The sequence below is a fragment of the Rhipicephalus microplus genome, chromosome 1 (genome assembly GCF_043290135.1).
Source record: "Rhipicephalus microplus isolate Deutch F79 chromosome 1, USDA_Rmic, whole genome shotgun sequence".
In the NCBI taxonomy this organism is placed as follows: Eukaryota; Metazoa; Arthropoda; class Arachnida; order Ixodida; family Ixodidae; genus Rhipicephalus; species Rhipicephalus microplus.
In genome coordinates, this window is record NC_134700.1 from 47,133,905 (window position 1) to 47,156,330 (window position 22,426).

General features: G+C 42.9%; 1 protein-coding gene across 5 annotated transcripts in view; it reads right to left on the reverse strand.

The window, feature by feature from the left end:
- Positions 1-4,007: 4,007 nt before the first annotated feature.
- LOC119177756 (uncharacterized) overlaps positions 4,008-22,426 on the reverse strand; it is a 258,227-nt gene continuing 239,808 nt past the window's right edge. For 3 of the 5 annotated variants that reach the window (XM_075865186.1, XM_075865172.1, XM_075865180.1), the window contains one exon: positions 19,433-19,902. In XM_075865186.1, the coding sequence (XP_075721301.1) occupies positions 19,686-19,902 (217 nt within the window). In that variant the 3' untranslated portion in view covers positions 19,433-19,685. Of the gene's footprint in view, positions 4,435-19,432; positions 19,903-22,426 lie in introns of those variants that run through there. The other 2 variants (XM_075865176.1, XM_075865203.1) reach the window with 2 other exon arrangements.

The following is a 22,426-nucleotide window of genomic DNA, read 5'->3' on the forward strand; positions in this document are numbered from 1 at the left end:
GGACGAGAGCCTGTGAAAGTTAGCGCTCATTACTCGTCTTAGCTGCGAGGACTCAAAAGAATGACGATGAAGGCACAACCAATCACACACAGTCACCGGTTGTTTTCGTAGGTTTTTCTCCCACATAAACACAAACTATCAGGCCCAACTCCTCACGCCTTTATCTCCGAGGAGAAGAAAGAAACTTTATTCAGGAAAAAAAAAGTAAATGCAGGTAAAATATTTTGCGCAGTGTGCTGGCATATTTGCCCTAACTACGAAACCAAGGCCACTCAACCATGGCACACGAATGTATGACCGGCGGCCAGCTGGGCTGATGTTTTCCAACCAAAACCAAAACGCCTGTAGAGGGCACTACCTGTGCCCTCTACAGGCGTTACTGCTCATGCACAGTATTTTTCCCGCAAATGGTCAATTGGCGAAGGCGCCGATGTTGCATTTGCTCGTCATTGCATTTAAAGCAGAAACGTAGTCAGTAACTGATTCCTCCAGTATTTGCTTGCGCATTTTGAAGTGGTGACGATCTAGGACTTCACTGCTTGGAGCCCTGAAATGGTTCTCTGGTAGGGTGAGTGCTGCGATGTATTCATCCTGCATGCTTTTGCCCAGAGTCCCGTCTACACTTTCCGCCTGGTCCTGTGCATTTTGTAGTGTCCAGTAGACATCAAGGCCCTCAACTCGGAGTGCCTTAAGTGGTAGATTCTTGTAAAGAGCGGGCCGGGTGGTGCCACCGGTGGCGACGTCGACGTATGCCTGAAAGACACGGCACCATTCAGCCCAAGGTACGGGAGGAGTGCCCGGAGTCTGCAGGAACGGCGGAGGAGCAGTCGCGGAAGTCATGCTGGAACGCTAAGAACGCTAAGGCACTGAGGACTCCCAGTCGCCAGTATGCATCGGCGAGTCACTGGTGCCAGCAAGTATTGGCCAAACGTGCAGGGGTGGCTGCAGTAGCACAGTAGGCCTCGCGCATTTGCAGCGTGCAAGTACAGCGGTGCCCTGTAAATGTGCTCGAAAAGGTGGCAATCTGCGTAGAAAATTGGCGGAAGATGCCGGCAAAGTATTTAAGCTAATTACTTCTTGTTCATCTGATTGCCAGTTTGTTGTATCGCCGTTGGGCCACCGTCCGACCGAGACAATGGGCGCATTAGTGCCGGAGCGGTGTCAAGAATGTCACGCTGGCCGAGAACCGGGAGGGGGCTGTTTATTCAGAGAGCGTGCATTAGGGCGTAGCAATGGTTCACAATATCATCATTGCGTGGCGCTATGCGACACATTCTATCGAAACCAAAACTTATCGGAGGTCATAAAATGCCGCACACAACTGTTATCATTAAAAATAGAGATTGCCAATTTTTACCTACTGAACTTCAAATTTAACTTATCTCCCTCATTACCGCAGATGTCTATTAATCCCTGCAGATGAACTGATTTGTGGGGTTCAATGTCCCAAAACCACCATATTATTATGAGAGACGCTCAATCCCTGGAGATTTTCCTTGTTGTCGGCTAATAATACTATACCATCTGCATACATCAATGCTGGCAATGACTGTTTAACGTGTTTTCTTTGCTTGGCAAAACAGAGGCTGAAGACGAGTCGACTCCCTTCTAATTTGGCTTCTAGTTCCCATATATATATATATATATATATATATATATATATATATATATATATATATATATATATATATATATATATATATATATATACCCCCCGAACAAATACCTTTAAGTTTTCATATTTTCCACGCACGGTAGATGACTGGAATAAATTGCCAGAAAGAATTTTTTGTGGAAATTTTATGACAGCCCTACACGATCATTTTAGAAACTTTTAATTACTGACGTTCGGGTTTTTAGCAATGTTTCTTGAAGTTGTGCGTGATTTTCTAGTTTTATTTGGATTGGAAACCCTGCTATGTTTGTGCGAAAAGTCGGTTTCACCGTGGCTTGTTTTGTAGTTCCAAGTGAATTCTGCGTTTTTGTTGCTTCATTGTTTTTGTTACTTTGCATTGCATTGTATGTGCGTGAACATTCTTTTTTTTCTGCCCGTCCTGCTTGGACCATTAAATTGGTCTGCAGTATTGTATAAATAAATAAATATATATATGGAGCACATCACCGCTGGGGAAATATACCAGGTGTAACCAAGAAAAGGCGCACCTGCAGTTTATATATATATATATATATATATATATATATATATATATATATATATATATATATATATATATATATATATATATATATATATATATATATATATATATATATATATATATATATATATATATATATATATATATATATATATATATATATATATATATATATATATATATATATATATATATATATATATATATATATATATATATATTGTGGCAAAGCCTCTGAACAGTGGGTCGTCCTCTCCAGCGCCTTCTAGTGGGTCGCACTTTTCATAAGAAGAAGAGCAGCTCGTGCAGAGACACGGTCCCCGCATTGACTGTTGCTCTCGTGAATCATAGCGTAGTGTCCGCCAATAAATGTCTTGACAATTTGGTGGTATATATATATATATATATATATATATATATATATATATATATATATATATATATATATAACAAAGCTGACAAGGTACATCCCTGTTGAAGCTTGCATTGTATTTCAATAGGTTCAGATACCTGTTCTTCCCATTTTATAACTACCTTCTTTCATTTATAGATATTTTTTAGAAGATTGGTTATTGTCCAGTGTGTTAAGCATTCCCCACAAGTCTTCTTGAATCACACTATTGTAAGCTCTATTGATATCTAGAAATGCCAGCCACAGGGGCCTGTGTTCTTTTTCCGCTATCTCAATACACAGTGTCAATGAAAACAGATTGCCCTTCAACCTCCTTTGTTTACAGAACCCATTTTGTAGTTCTCCCAGTACACCTTCACTCTCCACCCATGTCTGTAGTCTTCCCTTCGATATCTGCATCACCAGCCTGTAAACTACTGATGTCCTGCTGTCACTGTTATACGACGGTAGTTTATATCATCTTTGTCCCCCTTTCCTTTTTTAGATGATGGTCATCCTGATTCATTTCCACCCTTTGCGGGATTCACCATCCATTATTGCTTTGCTCGCTGCCTCTTTTAGTGTTTGCTTAGAGGTTGGTCCTAGTTTCTTTACTACCATAATTGAGATGTCGTCGGCGCCTTTTGATGTGCTATTATGAACCCTCTTCTCTTCCCTTTCCCACTTTTGTTGTTCCATGGTGCCACTGCGCTAATTGGTCCATCAGGTATAATGCATGTAGCGCTTTCATGGTGTTTAAATTTTTCTGTGATCATCGTTCTTATATATTTCATTGCCTCATCTTGTTCTAGTTTAACCACTTGAACTGTAGATATAAACCTCTGTTCCATGCTTGTCCTATTGCCATATTTACTCACGTAATCCTCGCACAATTCTCACTCCCCCCCCCCACATTTTCCAACAACAATACGATTTTTTTCATGGAGTAATTATCGCACCCCCGAAAATTGCCGCAGTAATGTCATCTGCTCATTCCTGCCGTTGATGATGATAGCGCATGCCATCTGGCACCATCTCTTAAGCATCAAGTGAACTATCATTGCACAGAGATTCAATTCAATCTAAGCCAAGCCAAAGTGGCAAGTGCGCGTTGTGGCTTGTTTTGTATGTTGTGTCGGTAATCTTGTGACAATATGGGGCGATACTGAAGCTACACGGCTGCTTTCAAGTTGAAAGTGATTAATCATGCACTAAACAACAACAACAACAGGGCCGCCGGTAGGCCTTTCGGAGTCGACAAGTTTTGTGTTTGCTACTGGTGACGGCAGCTGAAAGCCACCAAGACGCATTGGGCCTGCCAAGTGCCTAAGACTGGGATTGATGGCAAACTTTATTTCTTCAGAAGGAAACTGTAGTATAGTGTGGCGGAAGTGCCGCACGGATAAAACAGGGCACGGAGCTGAAGCGCCGGCCGACAAGAAGTACGCAGCAGCCGGTTGCCAAGCAAGAACTCCTTTTATGTACACAAGCATGTTACATACATATGTACAACGCCCCCAACCGGCGCAGACGTGACCGGCCGAAGCACCTCTGCAGCACACAGAACAGGGACCGCCTCTGCAATCTCGGCCAGCACGCTCGAGGGACCGAGAGCACAACCAGCATCCCGGAGACCACCACCAGCCGAAAGAAGCACAGCCGGGGCGGCAGCAGCAGCAGGCACAACGGGAGGCAGAACGCACAAGCGAAGTATGGATGGCTGAGACGTGAACTGGTAAAGTATGGTCCGCAGCAGCAGACCCGACCGGAACAGCCACCAAAGCAGTAGAAGTAATCCCACTTGAAGCAGGTAGAGCCATGGTACGGTCAAATGGAGGCAACACGGCAGGAGCAGGCACATCAGGAGCATGGCCAGCTGGAACACTAACACGTGCAGTACAAGTGAGCACACACTCGGTCTGGGCCGGAATTGTCGCAGTACGGGAGTTCGAAGTATGGCCCGATCTGTCAGTAGGTGCATTCATTGTAGATCGGCAGACGTTTCCGTAGTGGCCTCTCCTTCCGCAACGCACACAGGTGCGTGTCCTTGCAGGACAAGCGGCAGCGTCGGCCCAGTGTTCCGACGAACCACAGCGGAAGCACGCTCTCATGCGAGTCGACGGCGACGCCGGAGAACCATTGTCAAATGCGCTGGTAGCCGAGGGAGCAGTCGCAGTCAACGAGCAGACAGCGCCGGCTTGTGAAGCAGCTGGAGAAGGAGGAACGCTCTAAAGGGTGGACAGAAAGTCCCCGAGTCGCGTCTAATGCGACGAAACAGCGTCGCTTGAAAGGGCAGCTACTTGTAATGCGCGCTCTAAGCGCTCCTCTTCCATGGCAAGATCTAAGCCCTTCTGTATGGAGAATTCCACTCCCATCTTAAGAATGTTTCTCCCCTGATTCGGGGACGCGATTCCTTCTACAATTTGGTCGACTGCCAGCATGTCGGTACTCGCAGGATAACTACAGAGTCGAGCGAGCCGTTTAATTTGCAGAATGAATGTAGTTTTGGTGCGCTGGGCGTTGAAGGTTTAAACTTCTACCTGCTTGCTGTGGAGTATGAACCGATTCCGGCAGCAGATCACGAAAGCCGGGTGGACGCAGTGCAAAACGCGTATTCTGCAATGCTCCACTTGTTGGAAGCGATTTTTGATGAGCGAGTCGATCCGATGTGCTTGCGTGCCTCATTCAAGACGCTACGGCAACAGCCGGGCGAGACCACAGTGCAATTCATTCTGCAAATTAGACGGCTTGCTCGACTCTGTAGTTTTCGTGCGAGTGCGCTTCCAACTGCTGGAGCATTGCAGAATACGCGTCTTGCACTGCGTCCACCCGGCTTTCATGATCTACTGCCGGAATCGGTTTATACTCCACAGCAAGCAGGTAGAAGTTTAAACCTTCAACGCCCAGCGCACCAAAACTACATTCATTCTGCAAATTAAACGGCTCGCTTGACTCTGTAGTTTTCATGCGAGTACCGACATGCTGGCAGTCGACCAAATTGTAGAAGGCATCGCTTCCCCGAATCTGTGGAGAAAAATTCTTAAGATGGGAGTGGAATTCTCCATACAGAAGGGCTTAGATCTTGCCATGGAAGAGGAGCGCTTCGAGCGCGCATTACAAGTAGCTGCCCTTTCAAGCGACGCTGTTTCGTCGCATCAGACGCGACTCGGGGACTTTCTGTCCACCCTTTAGAGCGTTCCTCCTTCTCCAGCTGCTTCACATGCCGGCGCTGTCTGCTCGTTGACTGCGACTGCTCCCTCGGCTACCAGCACGTTTGACACCCGTTCTCCAGCATCGCCTTCGACTCGCGTGGGAGCGTGCTTCCACTGTGGTTCGTCGCAGCATTGAATACCATGAATACCATGAATTGAATACTAGGTGATTGACCCCCAAAAAAGGCTGTACAATGTAGTAGGTGTTATAAATACTTACACTGCTGCCTTAATTATTATAAAATACAGCTCAAAACATGCAAAAAACACTTGTCTGTTCAGTCGATCGGGAGCCCTCGCAAAATACGTCCATCCACCATAGCAGTACCAGCAACAAACAGCGCCATGTCGTGGTGCACAGAATCCGCTTTCTCTGTCGCCGTTCGGGCCGGCGCCTGTGGCCCGCTCACGACACTAGGGATATTTTTCTAGCCACTGTAGTTATAACTTTCCCGGCCCACCTTTTTCTCTGGTCTGTAAATTAACTCTATTCCCGCGGCAGCGGTACTCGCGACTGTAGCGCCTTCTCACTGCCCGGGTAAAATTGGTGTTGGAGTTACTGAACTGAAAGAGTGTCTATAAACGATGGGCTGGCCTAACTAGCCTCACTCATGTTGATAAACATGGCAGTGACTCACATTGCCCGTCGGAAATGACATTACATGCAATCTATACACATTTGTGCATATTTTGTAAGTACACAATCAAGCATATTACATTTCCATGATCCATTTATTCATCCAGTTGGGCAATTAGCTAGCTTTGTCCTCTGAAGCACGTCACTAAGACAAATTCATTAAAATGCCATCCAAAAGACAAATTCACACAAATGTCAATGTTATGTCCATGCTACTGTTCTCTTATGCAGTGTTTCCATATACATTCTTCTTAGTCATACATTACAAATCCGTTCGTGCTTCTACCAGAGTAACCACGACTGCTTTCCTCTTTCAACCATACCCCAGCCTCCAAGGAACTGCTCATATCAGTGTACACTTGGATGTTTCATCACTGAACCTATCTCAAGTCAGCGGAGAATGTGTCATCACTGAAAGCAAGCTCATGAGCCAAAATCCTGGCAAAGTATGACTAAAGGCACTTTATTTATTGAACCTATTTTAGTTTAAACATTTATGTCTTACCCTCCTTATGACTCTGTTTTTGTTCTCAGTAGACTGGACAAAAAAAGAGACCATTGGTTCCCAAGCTACCCACATCAAGTCGTGGGAAGCTCAACAGTCCCCATAGTGACAACCCCATGTGCCACCAATATACCAGGTGGACTCATGGAAGCCTCATACTTAAAAGCAGTGATTGTGTACGGTATGTTCAAGCTGTACGAAATCAGGTGCAAAAGTTACTGCTTCTTGCTTATTGAATTACTCAGTTTACAGGAAATGTGCAGTCTCCAAACTTCTTCGACAGTGCGTGTAATGGGGCGTACATACTGTACTTCACTCTACGTTACATAGATTGATTTGATTTGATTCATATGTGGTGTTCAACGTCCCAAAACCACTATATGACTATGAGAGACGCTGTAGTGGAGGGCTCCAGAAATTTCTACCGCCTGGCGTTCTTTAACGAGCACCCAAATCTGAGCACACAGGCCTACAGCATTTTAGCCCCCATCGAAAATGCAGCCACCGCAGCTGGGATTCGATCACGCAACCTGCGAGTCAGCAGCCAAGTACTTAGTCACTAGATCACCGTGGCGGGGCCAAACTTCGCATACGGTATCACATATAACTTGGTAGCAAATGGGCCTGTATAGTGCATATTTAGCAGTACTTCATTTTCACATGGGGTATAGATTGCTGTGAATGTGAAGATTGTTGCAAGGCAATGGTAGGTAAAGCTACAGTAGTGCTAAAACAAAGTTACTGGTACCATGAGAATGTTGGGCGCGACACTGCCAAAGTTTAAAAGAAGAAACTGTGCAAGAACTCATCCGTTCATTAAGCGAGACATGTCTTGCAGAGGTAGTAACTATGAAGCTGAGCCAAGAGAGAGAAGTAACTAGAAGAATAAAAATGAGGTGGATCACATTCGGCAAGCATTTCTGAATCATGAATGGTAATCTGCTACTAACCTTCAAGAGGAAGGTATATAACTGCAGCATCTTGCCGCTGCTTACTTATGGAGCAAAAGCCTGGAGGCTTACAATGAGGGCTCCACTTAAATTGAAGACGACAGAGCGAGCAATGGAAAGGATAATAATAGGTGGAACCTTAGGAAACAAGCGGAGAGTAGAGTAGGTCAGGTAATGAACCGGGGTTAAGGGTAGCCTAGTTGAAGTGAAGAAGAAATGGACATCGGCTGGATACGAAGCACGTAGGGCAAGATAACCACTGGTCATTAAGGGTCACTAACTGAATTCCCAGAGAAGGCACATGCAAAGAGGGAAGACAAAGTTAGATGGGCAGATAATATTAAAAAGCTCGCACATATATAGTGACAGCAGAAAGCGCATGACTGGGTTGATTTGGGGACCATGGAAGAGGCCTTTGCCCTGCAGTGGATGCAATTAGGCTGATGATGATGATATCCACGCGAAAAACAAGCACCGGCATGCACACAAGTGGTGAACCTTAATGTTGAAATGCTTGTCAATATTTATGCTTTAAAACATGTTTACATGACAGAGTTAACCCAATCTAAATTAAAGGAAATCATTATTTTGCATTTGCTTACATTTCTTCCACTGAGGCTTCATGATAATTACAGCTTGCCCAAGGGCTCTAGTTCAGCATCCAAAATCTCATCTGGTGAGAAACGCTGCTGTTCGGTTGTTTTACACCTCAAGTAAATTTAGTTTGGTTTGTATTTACAAGATATTGTGACCACTCTGGACCGACTTCTGCGAGCAGTAACGAAAAACAAGGGGCTCTCAGTTTGAATTCATCATTGTGGATACCGATGCGTTCTAATTATCGAGAGATTTCCCCCCAAAAAATACACACGACTGTGCACTTTTACTTAACCAAGTTCAAATACAAGCTCTAAATTTACTGTAATAATATTTGTTCTACGTCAAACACCTAACAAATGACAAGAAATTTTCAAGGGTATGTTTATTTTCAACAAAACAATGACAGAGTACACTCGGTAGGTATAATCAGAGTTGGCCAATGTTTGTACATTTTGCTGATCTAATGTGTACTAACAGCTATTTCCATGATATTGCTGTGAACTATATAGCCGCAAGGGCTAGTTTTGTATGACACCCATTTTAAGAGTGAGGCAGACAGGAAGTAGTGAAGAATGAAAATATGAATTCATCTTCTGCCGTTGTCCATCGTTTGAGCAGTGTCTTTGATGAGTATACACTGCTGGCCCAAAAAACCTCATTTATTTATCTGTCAATTCAAAGCATTGGAATCATGAGCATGAATAAAAAAGTAAAGGCCATTACCATACCTATTAAATCAATCACCGGTTATCGATGCTTTTCGGTCATCAATTTTGGCATGCTAAATTTCTTTCTCGTGCACCCAGCACTTTCTAGCAGTTAGTTCAGCCACTCAACTTTAAGAATTTATTTAATTTGCCGACTTGGGCAAAATAGCGATTTTACAGCCTTTAGCGGGAACCAATGTGCGTGCGTAGTTGAAAAAATGCACTAGGTTGGTGAACTTGATGGAAGTGCATGCCCCTCGTGATTATGCTACAGTAACATCGAAGTTCTGTAATGAAAATAAACATTACAAGCCAAATATCGAATTGATCTCTTCGACCGCGTTGAGCAGCATTAATAGTTGGGAATTTACACCAGCTAATCAAAAGAGAGCTGTGCTAGAAGTCAGAAAAAATTATTTCTACAAAAAAAATATTTCCCGAAGCCGCCGCATGTATAAAGCGCCCAGGTGGCTCTCACAGCCAGTTTCCAGCCACTTTGGTTGTGCTTGTATTGTTATATCAGACACAGGGTCACATCTAGTGTCACTAGCCGCTCCTATTATGCGGTCATCACGCACGCATGGGTGCGCATCAGCGCTGCAAAACACATGCGCTGATTGAAACTGTCTTGCGACCTCACCTGAATTCAGTGAGAACGAGCCGAGATTTCGTGGATGACAGCACCTCTGCTTCAAGTTTTATGGAGATGATGTTTTGCGTCATCCTGAGACATCCATGGCCGTTCATGGGTTTGTTTTGTTCACATTCTGAAGTTATCTTCTCCGTCGCAAGTGCCTATAGCTTCTGACATTTCTGCATCATCTTCTAGTTACTATGGTTACTTGTGTGGTCAACACTTCGCTAGGGCGCGGTGTGGTGGCGCTGGCTACAGAGCTTCTAACGGCAAGAAGGCCCCTGGAGCACATCTTGGCCCTGACTGCAGAGCAGTGCGAAACATTTTAAGACTGTGCATGACATTGTTCTTTTTTTATTAGTATCATATGCGCAAAGATGCAAAGGAATATGTTTGGATGCATATATAACACCAATCTATGCGGAGTGAGGTGGCTCATGGAGAGACGCTAAATGAAATAGTGAAGTTCATTGGACATCTCATTTATAGAGGGTATATTCACATCACGGATTTCCATCTATATAGGAATACCTAGAAACTTGGAATACCTAGAGAATACCTAGAGAATTTACAGAGAAGAGTGTGCGAGTACATTTGTGTCTCACTAAAAACCATGCAATGCTTCACCGCATGGGATGAGGAATGAAGGAGCACCTAGGTTACGATTTTCTTTGTCTATGTGAAGAAAACAATTTGTACAATATTATTTATTTTTATACTGCTCCCGAGCATTTATCTACGAATGTATATTTTGAGTTTTGCTCGTTTTAAATATTTTTGCATATATAGTGTTTTTATTGCACTGTTTACCAGCTTGTGAGGAAAAATTTCACACTTTTCACACTTTTATTCATGCTAAAATATTTTTGTTGCTCTAGGACATATGCTTTTTAGAAATAACATTTCATTCTGAAAAGTTTGGTATGCTGCAATGTGTGCTGAAGTACTTTTCAAACTTGCAAAAACAATCTTCCCAAGACATGAAGAACAACCATTCTCGTGCAGTAACAAAAGAGTTAAGCAAACTTTGTGATATCTCGGCATACCAGCTACAATTGTGCAAATCGTAGTGAGGCCATTAAAAGTAACTTTGCCTTACAAACAACGAATTGTTCGTGATCAATCTAATTGAAATATTCAATCCACTTGGAAGGTTAATTGGTCTGACTGTTTGGCATGGAGTTCCACTCTTTGTCGTACACATTTGTGCAGCCATTTCGGAAGTCTCAAGACAATGTTCCGACACTGTCGCACTCCTCACAGTTGGTCCAAAAACTAGGCACAACTCACCATAAACTGGAAGAGCCCGTCATTATTTTGAATGCAAAATGTAATTACAGTGCGCACCTCACAACGTTCTCGTCTGCGTTCCCCGACAAGCTACTAAGCCAGAGCAATCACTTGAGTAGTTTAGCGGACAAGTAAAAGATTGTACTGTGCATGTAACTCTTCAGTCTGATGTGACAATATTAAAAGATTAGGAAATAACCCGTACTTTATAAAAATACATCGTTCAAAATTTCATTATACAGATTTGATTGCAATTATTACTCACCACCTATTTTTTTCCAAGATTGCTACCGTGACGTCTGGAACTTCTTAGCTGTCTAGTGTATAGTGTTCCATATGTCCTTATTGTATGCGCACATGCCATGTGTAGTGTTATGCAAGTGCTGTCCACTGGTGCATAACTTTTTTTTTACAAATTAGAGCTTTTGTAAACACCAAAGGCATCCTCTATCTGGTATGTCAGCTTATCAGCAGTGGGCGTGCAAGGGCAAGGGTAGCTCATTTTCTGAACTTGTCATTTGTGATAATTTTCACAAGAATGTTCACTTGCTTAAATGTTTGACTCAGGCTTCTATTATTAACCAACCGTTACTTAACCGAAGTGTCTGTAACTGCAACCTTTCTACCTCTTTTGAAAGGTAAACAAAGTTTGCTCTTCAACATGATCCTGTAAATGGTGTTTTCCCAGGATACACGTGCTTAGCACAACTGGAAGTAGATCTAGTTGGTCGTAAAAAGATCGGACGCGCCGGCAAGAACACAGATATTAAAAACAACATCGAGAACAATATCGAGAACAATACAATTTTATTGAACAGAGGGCTACTACTAATTTTACGCATGTACTCTTCAACTCTGTCACTGACCGTGTTTTTATTTACGTTTATACTGCTACATTCACGATTGTCAATAAACAGTGTAAGCTTACTTGCTTGGCGTGTTTTTTGCCAGTTGAGGCCTCTCGGTCACCTGGCGACATAGCGGAAATATTTATAGTTTCGTTAGGCTGCCGTGCGCACGAATACTACCCCGCAACAGCAGCAAATAATGGCCCATAAACATGTCAGCACGCACTGTGAGCCCGCACTTACCACCAATGCAGCCGCTATATTGCCCCAGCATAATGATGTTATAGTCTTAGCAGCACCATATCTAGGTCCGATAAGTTTGTTCACAACGCCATCGCTACCCTTATTTTTATTTTCATTGCAAAGTCAGAAGTACGGTTTCCCTTGTCTAAATAGTAATATATACATGTTCTGTGACTCAACACATTTAACAGCTTTAGTACACTATGGAGGAAGTAAGATCGGCTGGTAGGGTTCCGACACCTCTTAGAACAGATATGAACCACTTCTCGATCTTCGTCTTTGTTGCCAGACGGCATGCGTGCTGCCTGGAGCATGTACTGCCCTGGACGTATGAATGGACGGTTGGATGTATCCGGCTGTGCCCTTTAGATCGACCAGTGGCTCACCCCTTCTAGCCGTAAAGTTAAGCACTATCACTATGTGTTTAAGAGTTGAATTTCACTCGCGCCTTGATTGTAGCCACTAATAAGTTAGCCTCCCCCTGGTTATTTCTACCCGTTTAAAGTGTATTTCGCCTACACTGTTCCTAAACCCCAATGCTTTGAAAATTCCATGCCATTATTTTGGTTTATAGGGTGGAGTCTTTTACAGAACATTATGAAATGTTCAGCGGTTTCCTCCTCCTCTCCGCACGCGCTACATATCGAGTCTGTGCCTTCGTATTCGGCTCGGTACGTCTTGGTTCGCAATACTCCCGTTCTGGCCTGGAACAGCAGAGAACTACCGAGAGAATTATCGTAGATCTTTTTTTTTCCTATTTCCTGCATGAAAGCTCGGTAGGTCTCCAGTTATGATTTCATAAGCATTCTAATCTTCCGCATGGTCCTCTCTGTTTCCTTCACCTTCTTCTTAACTGATGTATCCTTTTAACTTGGTATTCTGCTGTTGTCTACATACATGCTTGACAATTTTCGAGTTCCCTTCCTCCATTTAGTATCGACATTCTTCACGTACAAGTAACTGAAAACTTTCTTAGCCCAACGCTCCTCTGCCTATTTTCTCAATCGCTCCTTAAATTCTGTCTTGCTGCTAGCTTCCCTGCACCCGAACAATGTCTCCATGTCTCCCTGTACCCCCTCATTGGGGTATTCTCATGAGCTACCAAAACAAGTATACAAATGCCTTGTTGTTTAATTTATATTCTTGCTTGACTCTCTGATTTCATTCACAAGACCGCATTGCCGAATGTCAAACCCGGGACCATGACACCTTTCCAAACCCCTCTCACATCGTCGTAACTATTGTAGTTACACAGTGCCCTATTTATCATTACAGCTGCATTCCTGTTTTCCTTAGTCATTACGTGTCTTTCGTGCTCACTTACGTACTCAGCCCCAGTGTTTATCCATAAGGCCATGTGTTTGTATTTATCCACTATCTTTAGCATGACTTCTTGTATCTTATGCTCACTGCCTTCATTATGATTAAAAAACCATATTGCCGATTTTCCTTACTGAACTTCAAATTGAACCTATCTCCCTTATTACCACAGATGTCTATCAATCCCTGCAGATCTTTCTTGTTGTCACTTATAATTACTATAATCATCTGTATACATCTATGCTGGTAACGAATCTTCAACGTGTTTTCCTAGCCTGGCAAAATAGAGGCTGAATCCGAGTCAACTCCCCTCTAATTTGGCTTCTAGTCCCTGAAGATACAGCATTAATAACAAAGGTGACAAGGCACATCCCTGTCGAAGCCCCCGTTGTTTCTCTACAGGTTCAGATACCTGTTCTTCCCATTTCTTAACTACCTCGTTACTTTTATACATATTCGCGTTCAATGGAAGATAACTGGAACCTTTTTAAAAATGCTCTTTCAAACTTAATTGATCAATATATACCAGTCATTACCATAAAAACAAGCAACGTCGCTCCGTGGTTCAATAATCAACTGCGTCGACTTAATAATAAAAAAAAGCGACTGTTCAGAGTAGCGGACAAAAACAGATTATCAGATTCATGGTGTCGTTATAAAACATGTGACAAGTTATACCAACGCCTTTTAAAAACTACTCGTCGTCGTTTCTTCAGCCATGATTTGTCATCAATGCTAAAAAATAACCCTAGGCGCTTTTGGCGCACGATAAATCCTAGTAACCAACCTGATGTAAATCTCGTTAATACTGATGGAAGCCCTGTTCCGGAATCCGAATGCGCTCAGTTAATAAATGATACATTCTTATCAGTCTTTACTCTTGAGGATACTACTTCATGCCCTAACATAGATGTAGTTGCCGGTATTAATATGTCTGAAATAATAATTGACGAAGCTGGTATCATATCTTTACTCGAAAAGTTGAAAACTTCGTCTGCATCCGATCATAATGGCTTCAATAACAAAATACTGAAAAATATTTCCTCAGGTATCTATCGCTTTTTGGCAGCAATCTTTTCTCTATCGTTATCATCAGGCACCATTCCTCACGACTGGCGAATAGCAAAAGTAGTGCCGCTATTTAAATCTGGTGATCGCTCATCCCCGCTTAATTACAGACCCATATCTTTAACTAGTACCATATGTAAACTTTTGGAACACATTATACACTCCCAGGTAATCTCCTATTTAGAGGAACACAATATCATCTTTAAATACCAGCATGGTTTTCGAAGGGCTATTCATGCGAAACTCAACTCGCGGGATTTACCCATGACTTGCACTCATCATTGGACGCCAGCATTCAAACTGACGCTATATTCCTTGATTTTTCAAAAGCATTTGATCGTGTCCCTCACCATCGGCTCTTACTAAAACTTAGGCAGCTTAATATTCACCCACTTGTTCTCGCCTGGCTACAAGCCTTTCTTTCCAGTAGAAAACAATTCACGTCTGTCAATAACTTTAACTCTCCTTTTGTTGAAGTCTCATCTGGAGTTCCCCAAGGAAGTGTGATTGGTCCCTTGCTTTTCCTTATTTATATTAACGACTTACCCTCCTCAGTCATTTCTAAAGTTAGGCTTTTCGCTGACGATTGTGTCATTTACCATACCATTTCATCTGAAACTGATCGACAATCTCTACAATCTGATCTTGTCTCTTTAACTTCGTGGTGCACAGCATGGCAAATGACACTAAATCCTTCAAAGACTAAGCTAATGTGTTTTACTAAAAAAGCGTCCCGTATTCCAACGTCTTACTTACTAAATAATACTTCAGTGGAGCTTACGACTTCTTATAAATACCTTCGGGTTAACATTCAGTCTGACCTGTCATGGCATCACCACATTAACGTCACCCTTGCTTCAGCAAATCGCTCACTCGGGTTCCTTAAACGTAATTTGAAACACACCCCCTCGCACTTGCGTAAACTGGCTTATATCACCCTAATCCGTCCTATGCCTCAGCCATTTGGGATCCCGATCAAGACTACATTATTGAAAACATCGAAGCCCTGCAGAACCGTGCTGTACGTTTTATTTTTTCTGATTATTCACGTCACACCAGCGTCACTTCATTGAAACTTCGTGCCGAACTGGAACTCTTATCACGTCGCCGTAAAATTGCTCGCTTATCACAACTTCATAAGCTCTACCATCACACATCACTTCACGAGGACTTCTTTAGGCCACCCCCTGCCATCTTTCCGCGCCGCGATCATCCCTTTAAAATCGAACGCTTCCGTTGTCGCACTTTTCATTATGCTAGATCCTTCATACCGCGCACAATAACCGAGTGAAATGACTTACCTTCAAACATTGCAACCGTCACCGATATCACTGAATTTCAGAACCTACTAAACATGAGTGCAAGCGTGTGAACCTTTTGCGGTATTCCCCCCTCTTTTTTCTTTTTTCTGCAAACCGTGTTTTTTGTAGAAACTGCGTATGTTCATGGTTCGTGTTATTTATTGCTGTGTTTGCCTAATTCAGTAATTCACACGTGTTTTTGGTGATGTTGCCATTCCTTTATGCTTAATGGCGCGTGTGTTTGTAGTAAGCTAGATTGCGTTTTATTGTACTCTTGTGACTCTATTTCCTTCTTTGTGTAGTTCAATTTTAAAATATTTTTTTAGTTTTATTATTGTTTGACTCATATTATTTCGTCTGATTATTTAAGATTATGCGGTAAGAATATTGACCTTATATTTATTCTAATGTATTTAGTAGCTGTATGGTGTTTAGTTTGCGTGTTTTCTGGTTCTATTAATCATTTCATGTACCTGTATGTGTTATAGCCCCCCCCCCTATGTAATACCCTCCTGTGAGAGGGCCCTTAGGGGTATTCTGAATAAAAAAATAAATAAAATAAATATACCTAAGAAGATTAGTTATTCCATCTTCCACATCTAGTGTGTCCAGTATTTCTCACAAGTCGTCTTGAATCACACTATTGTAAGCTCCTTTGATATCTAGAAATGCCAGCCGCAGGGGCCTGTGTTCTTTTTCGGCTATTTCAATACAATGCATATGTGAAAACAGTTTATCCTCCAACCTCCTCTGTTTACGGCACACAGTTTGTAATTCTCCCAGCACCCCGTCATTCTCCACCCATGTCTGTAGTTTTTCCTTTACTATCTGCATCACCAGCCTGTAAACTACTGCTGTCCCTGTTGTAGGGCGGTAGTTGTTTATATCAGCTTTGTCCCCATTTTCTTTATAGACCATGCTCATACTGCTTAGTTTCCACCCATTGGTGGCTTCACCATCCATTATTGCTTTGCTCGCTGCCTCTCTTAGTGTTTGCTTAAAGTTTGGTCCTAGTTTCTTCATTAGAATAATTGGGATGCTGTCAGGGCCTGTTAATGTGCTGTTAGGAACCCTTTTTCTGCCCTTTCCGACTCTCGTCCCAGAGGAGCCACTGCGCTAATTGGTCCATCCTCATCTAGTACGGTGCATGCTGCCCTTTCTTGGTGTTTAAATTTTTCTGTCGTCATTCTTGTTATATATTCCATTGCCTCATCCCTTTCTAGTCTAACCTCTTGAACTCTTGTTATAAACCTCTGTTGAATGCCTGTCTTAAAGTGGAAGGGGCACCTAGCCGCAGTTGACTAGTGACTGAGGTACTCAGCTGCTGACCTGCAGGTCACGGAAGCGAATCTCGGCTGTGGCACCTGCATTTTCGATAGAGATGAAAATGCTGTAGGCCCGTGTGCTCAGATTTGGGTGCACTTTAAAGAAACCCAAGTGGGCGAAATTTCCTGAGCCCTCAACTACCACGTCTCTCATAATCACATGGTAGTTTTGTGAAGTTAAACCCCACATATTATTATCGAAGTGGAAAGGGCGATGACGACCCAAGTAGCTCAGTGGTAGAGCATCGAACGCGTTATTCGATGGTCGAGGTTCGGATCCTACCGAGGCAAGTTATTCTTTTCTCCACTTTTCTTCCTTCACACTCACAATAAATCACTTCTAATAACATCTCCTATACTTTCCCTGGCATTAATGTCTGTTAGTTCCCATTATTATTGTAGCTAACAAAAAAATGTGCTTTTAAAGAGAAAATTTCTAGGAATAACTTCTAGAGGCATAAGCACCAAAGGACATTTTTCTTTTACTGATGAGAACTTTGAATTGAGCACATCTACTTTCCCAAATATTCAGTAAATGTCTCAAAAAAATGAAACTGGTACAAGAAAAACTGAAATGGTGCCAAGCAGGACATCAACCGAAATATAAAGTGGAGGGATGCCCTCTTCAAGGCGTTTTAAAGACGGCAAGTCGGTTTGTCGAGAAATTTGTTTCACCATAATATGCTATCAAGAAACAATTTGTGGGCAAGAGTTCTCATGTAACTCACACGTTTGGGCAAAAACTTTGGCTTCCCATGAACATATCAAATGCTAGATGAGGACTGACAACCAAGCGATAAGAAACAGGAGTGCTGGCATTTTTTTTTAGTGTTGTGTCCTGTGGGGTGTAGGGCACGGTGTAAACGGCCAAACCCTTCTGCTACCCACAGTCGCCACTCCTTAGATCTGCCATAACAGGATCTGCCGTAACATAGCTTGTTGGGTTCAGGAAATGCTGAGGACTAATGTGACCAGACCTAATTAACATTACCAGAGTCCTCCGCTACAGAGTCTCTAATAATCATATGGTGGTTTTGGGACGTTAAACCTCACATATCAATCAACAGTTTTGCTTTGCAGTTTACAATTAACGAAGCTGCCACACAGCTCGTTTGTTAGTTCGTGAACAGTGACAAATCCCCGCGGCAGCATTGCTTGACACTCGTTAATGTGTGATTGACCATTTAAATGTGGCCTGGGAACAGATCAGTCGGGAAGTTTGGCATATTGGGGCTGACTTTTTTTACCTTTTTTGTCAATTGATGACAGCTGTAACAGTTCTTCTAATGGCATTTATGACGCGCTAGAGCACTTAATTTTTATTGGTGGCAAACTGCGTGGCTCCATTCTATATGTGCTCGCTTACCACTAAATTAAGATGCTTTCGCAATCGAGATAAGACGAGCAGCAGTTCCACCGCATCGTGCTAAACTCCCTCGTCGTGGGCATTTAGGCTTAGCTTTATGATAGTAATGCCGAATGATGTTGCGTAGCAAGATTAAGAGACTTCTACTTTTAATCTTCACTTCAGAAGATGTCACTGATAGCTTTTGCCACTTGACCGCGGTGTCTACATTACGGGACGCAGAGTGACTCATGAGCGATAAAAAACAGTTTTTTATGGATTTTAGCCAGTTTTTTAAGAAATAAAAGAAACTATTAAAGGCATGCTAAACTTTCAACAGTGGAGGCACACACAGCGATGCAGGGAGTTTCGTTAGGCTAAATATAATGACAAAAAAGGCATCGCAGGAATGAAACGAGGGGCATCGGCAGTATTATGGAAAAGTAGTATTTAAGAAAGAAAAGGAAGACAACAACCCATCTGCCAGCTTGCGGGTTTCTACAGAACTCATTTGAAATACTCTAGTAGTGTTTGTTTTGACCAAAAATTTTTTTGTGCCTGAAATGATTCAATGCCATGTAAACAGGTGGATTAGTGAACTTTGGTGCAGTTGGCGCAAGCTGTACTGAAGTATTTGCAACAAGGCGCAGGAATATGAAATTGTAGCAAAAGGACGCAGTTGGCCCACCACTGACCTAGTCTGTGCTGAAGCAAATGAACCCTCATGCCAAACAATGATGCACGCTGAGACCCTGAGGCGCTTTGCTCCTAAAACCTGCCAAGGTCACTCAAGCATTCACTATGCACTATGTATTGTTCACTAATTATCACCAAAGCAACTTCATTCAGCCCTCATGAAATTCATTTTAAACATAGCAAAAAGAAATGAAGCTCGAGTCTTGACACCAATTGGTGCAGTTTATTTCATTGCTGTCTGACGAGACATCTCAGGAAATATTCCATACCGTTTCACTCGACAGCAGACTTCTAAGGTAATTTCAACAGCTGTTTGTATCAGATTTTCTAATTGCTTTTGAAGGCAGATGGATTGAGCAATTTGAACACAAATCCCCAGTACTCTGAAAGAATAAACATGAATGCACTTAAGGTGTAACAATAAATGTACCTTTTGCATGTCCCACTCAAATCCCTAACGATGCTTTGACTGTGGAGAGTGTGCAGGTGATATCTTAGACCTGCTCCTGGACCTGGAACGAGATTTGTGGTGATGCCGTTTTTTTCGCGTCTTTGATCTTGACCTTGACCTAGTGGTACGCGATCTCTTATGTGATCCGTGTGGAGACCTGGATCGTCTTCTTTTTTTGGTTCCAGAGCTCTGGGGATGACGGCGCTGTGGTGGCGGAGACCTGCAACATGAGGAGCTTTGTGCCGAGTTTGTTCACAGACATTCCTGCTTCTTGCGCAGTGAAATGCTGTGACTGTCTAAATGGGTTGAGTGCGAAAACTGGTGGTCATTCATGATGAGTGGAATCATGCGATGACAGATGCACAGATAGTATGAGGCACCAATTACCAGCGCGTCGAGTGTAGCGAAATTGATGCGGCTCATGTAGAGCGCGTAGCCACTTCCCTACCCGTCAACTAGCGAAGCCGATCGGTTCCGCGACGGCGAACGCGGAATACACCGAGCACGGGAAAGAAAGGAGACTCCTTCTTCGCACGGTTCACGAGCGGAGGTTCGGGCTTGGACTCGGACAAATGCCTGAGGCTGCAATAAAGCGTCTCTTCACCGGACTACGGCTCTTCCTTCCCGCTGCCACTGTGCACTCGAGTCATCGAGGGGACCCATTGCGAACCTGAAACATCTTCCCTCTTTAGCTAGTGTAGAAGCTAGTCGAGGAGGAGGAAATTAACTTGCACCATTAAATGCAAAGGTCTTGATGAGCAATCTCTGAACTATGATTGAGGCTACACTTGCTCAGCACATTACAGTATATGAAGCACTGGTGTGTAGCATGCATACTACATAAGAAACAGCCATGCCGTCTATTAGTATTCCTGCCCCTGGCACCGACCCTGCTCTGGAAACTTGTAGGCTACAGGCACACATAAAAATGTGTGTGCAGTGTAGACCTAATCAATGCAGGTACAAATGAAATTGCAAAACAAACAAAGAGAACACTAGTCCAGGACAATACCTCTCTTCAACATAATTTTATTCAGCCATTAGAGCACAAGTCCAGACTGGCACTTTCCCCCAAGAGAATTTTATTTAGCCATCAATATAGCACGCTACTAACGAAGCAGAAAGCGTGCAGTTTTAGAATACTGTGGGAATAAGCGTCCATAGCTTTTTGTAGCCACTACAGCGCTACCTTCAGTCTTCTATTTTCACGTTCGATAACGAAGTGATGATACAAAAAAAGAGTTTGCATAGGATCCTGTCTTGCACCAGTACTGAGCGACCTTTCAATTATTGGCAAGCACGAACCAACACCATAACAAAGGACTTTCTGGATTGAGCATGTATCGCGTGTTCGGGTATGTTGACATCTTTTCAATTCTTTCCTGGAATACCAACTCAGATTTGACTTCTCAAGTCACGTCAGCAATTTTTAGCTGGGTTTTGGCTGATTCCACCCTGACAACTGATGTTCTGATACAAGGCGAGCTACGGTTTATTGACACGAGCCTTACATTTCTCGGGAATCAAGTTTGCTGACAGTACGCCCCGCACTCAAAAAAGGCCTCTTTTCCTTCCATTCCACACATTTCAAAAATCGTGAAGAGAGCCATTGGACTCGCCACCTTCCATAAGTCCCTTTTGCAGTCATGTGCACATCAGATTGACCTTAGTTTCACGACTCAGTCAGAAGACTGACTGACGCCAGGTTCGCCTTCCCCTCCCCCCTCGCTCGTAGGTGACTTTGCCGAGACCCTTGTCAAGTCCCTACAGAATCATGCACACCTCCCCAAAAATAAATAAAAAACTGGAAGAAGGCCAATGTGACTATCTAATTGATGACGTTTCACATGGCATCAAGTAAGTAGCTGGGGGGATAGGAATTCCAGTCGTGTTTTCAGCCCCCAACAAGTTAGGCAGGATTTGCAAGTGTGTCAACGAAGACAGACTGAAGAAGACTGCATGCAACACAAAGCACGCATTTGTAAAATGTGCCATGGTTATGAGGTGCCCCTATCTTGTAGTAGAACTTATATCGTCCAAACAGGGAAGTGCCTCAACACACTTCTGAGAGAATACTTATACAATCTGAGCTACAAGCAGGGATGAAACATGGCCTCACATTGTGCAAAGTGTGCACGCTCTCTGAACTTTCTTTGATGCAAGGTGCTTGCTAGCTATCACCAAGAGACCGTGCGGCTTGTTGTTCACACAATTATTAAGAAGACACGTTTGTTAGCACAGCTTCGTTATCCCTGAGCAAAAAATAAATAAGCTTCATAGATGATGTATCTTAAGTTGATGTGTATTAGATGCTTGTATTTTGTTAAGAATGGGTTCACAATAGTTAAAAGCATTGTTTATGTTTCAAAACTTATCATTGTGAGCTCTTGCTGATACCATAAAGGTTTTTTTGTATGTTACTAGAATGAAAAAATTTCCTGACTAATAAAATAACAATCAGACAAATCCAGCATTCACACATGCTCACGAGCGCCGTGTAACTAATTGATGTCTCATCGTAAGTTTCAGATGGAAACGACAAAAAAAAGGGCAGCAGAATGCACTTTCGCTAACAACCTAAGTAAGTCAGGATCATTTAGGAATTCAACTGCAACAGCCTATCAAGGACAGGAAATGCTGAGAAATTCGATATTCCAAATCCACGCTGTTTAGAATACTCAAGAACAAGGGAAGATTGAAGAATCTTGGCAACTTCACCATGGACAGAATGCACAGAAGCATGC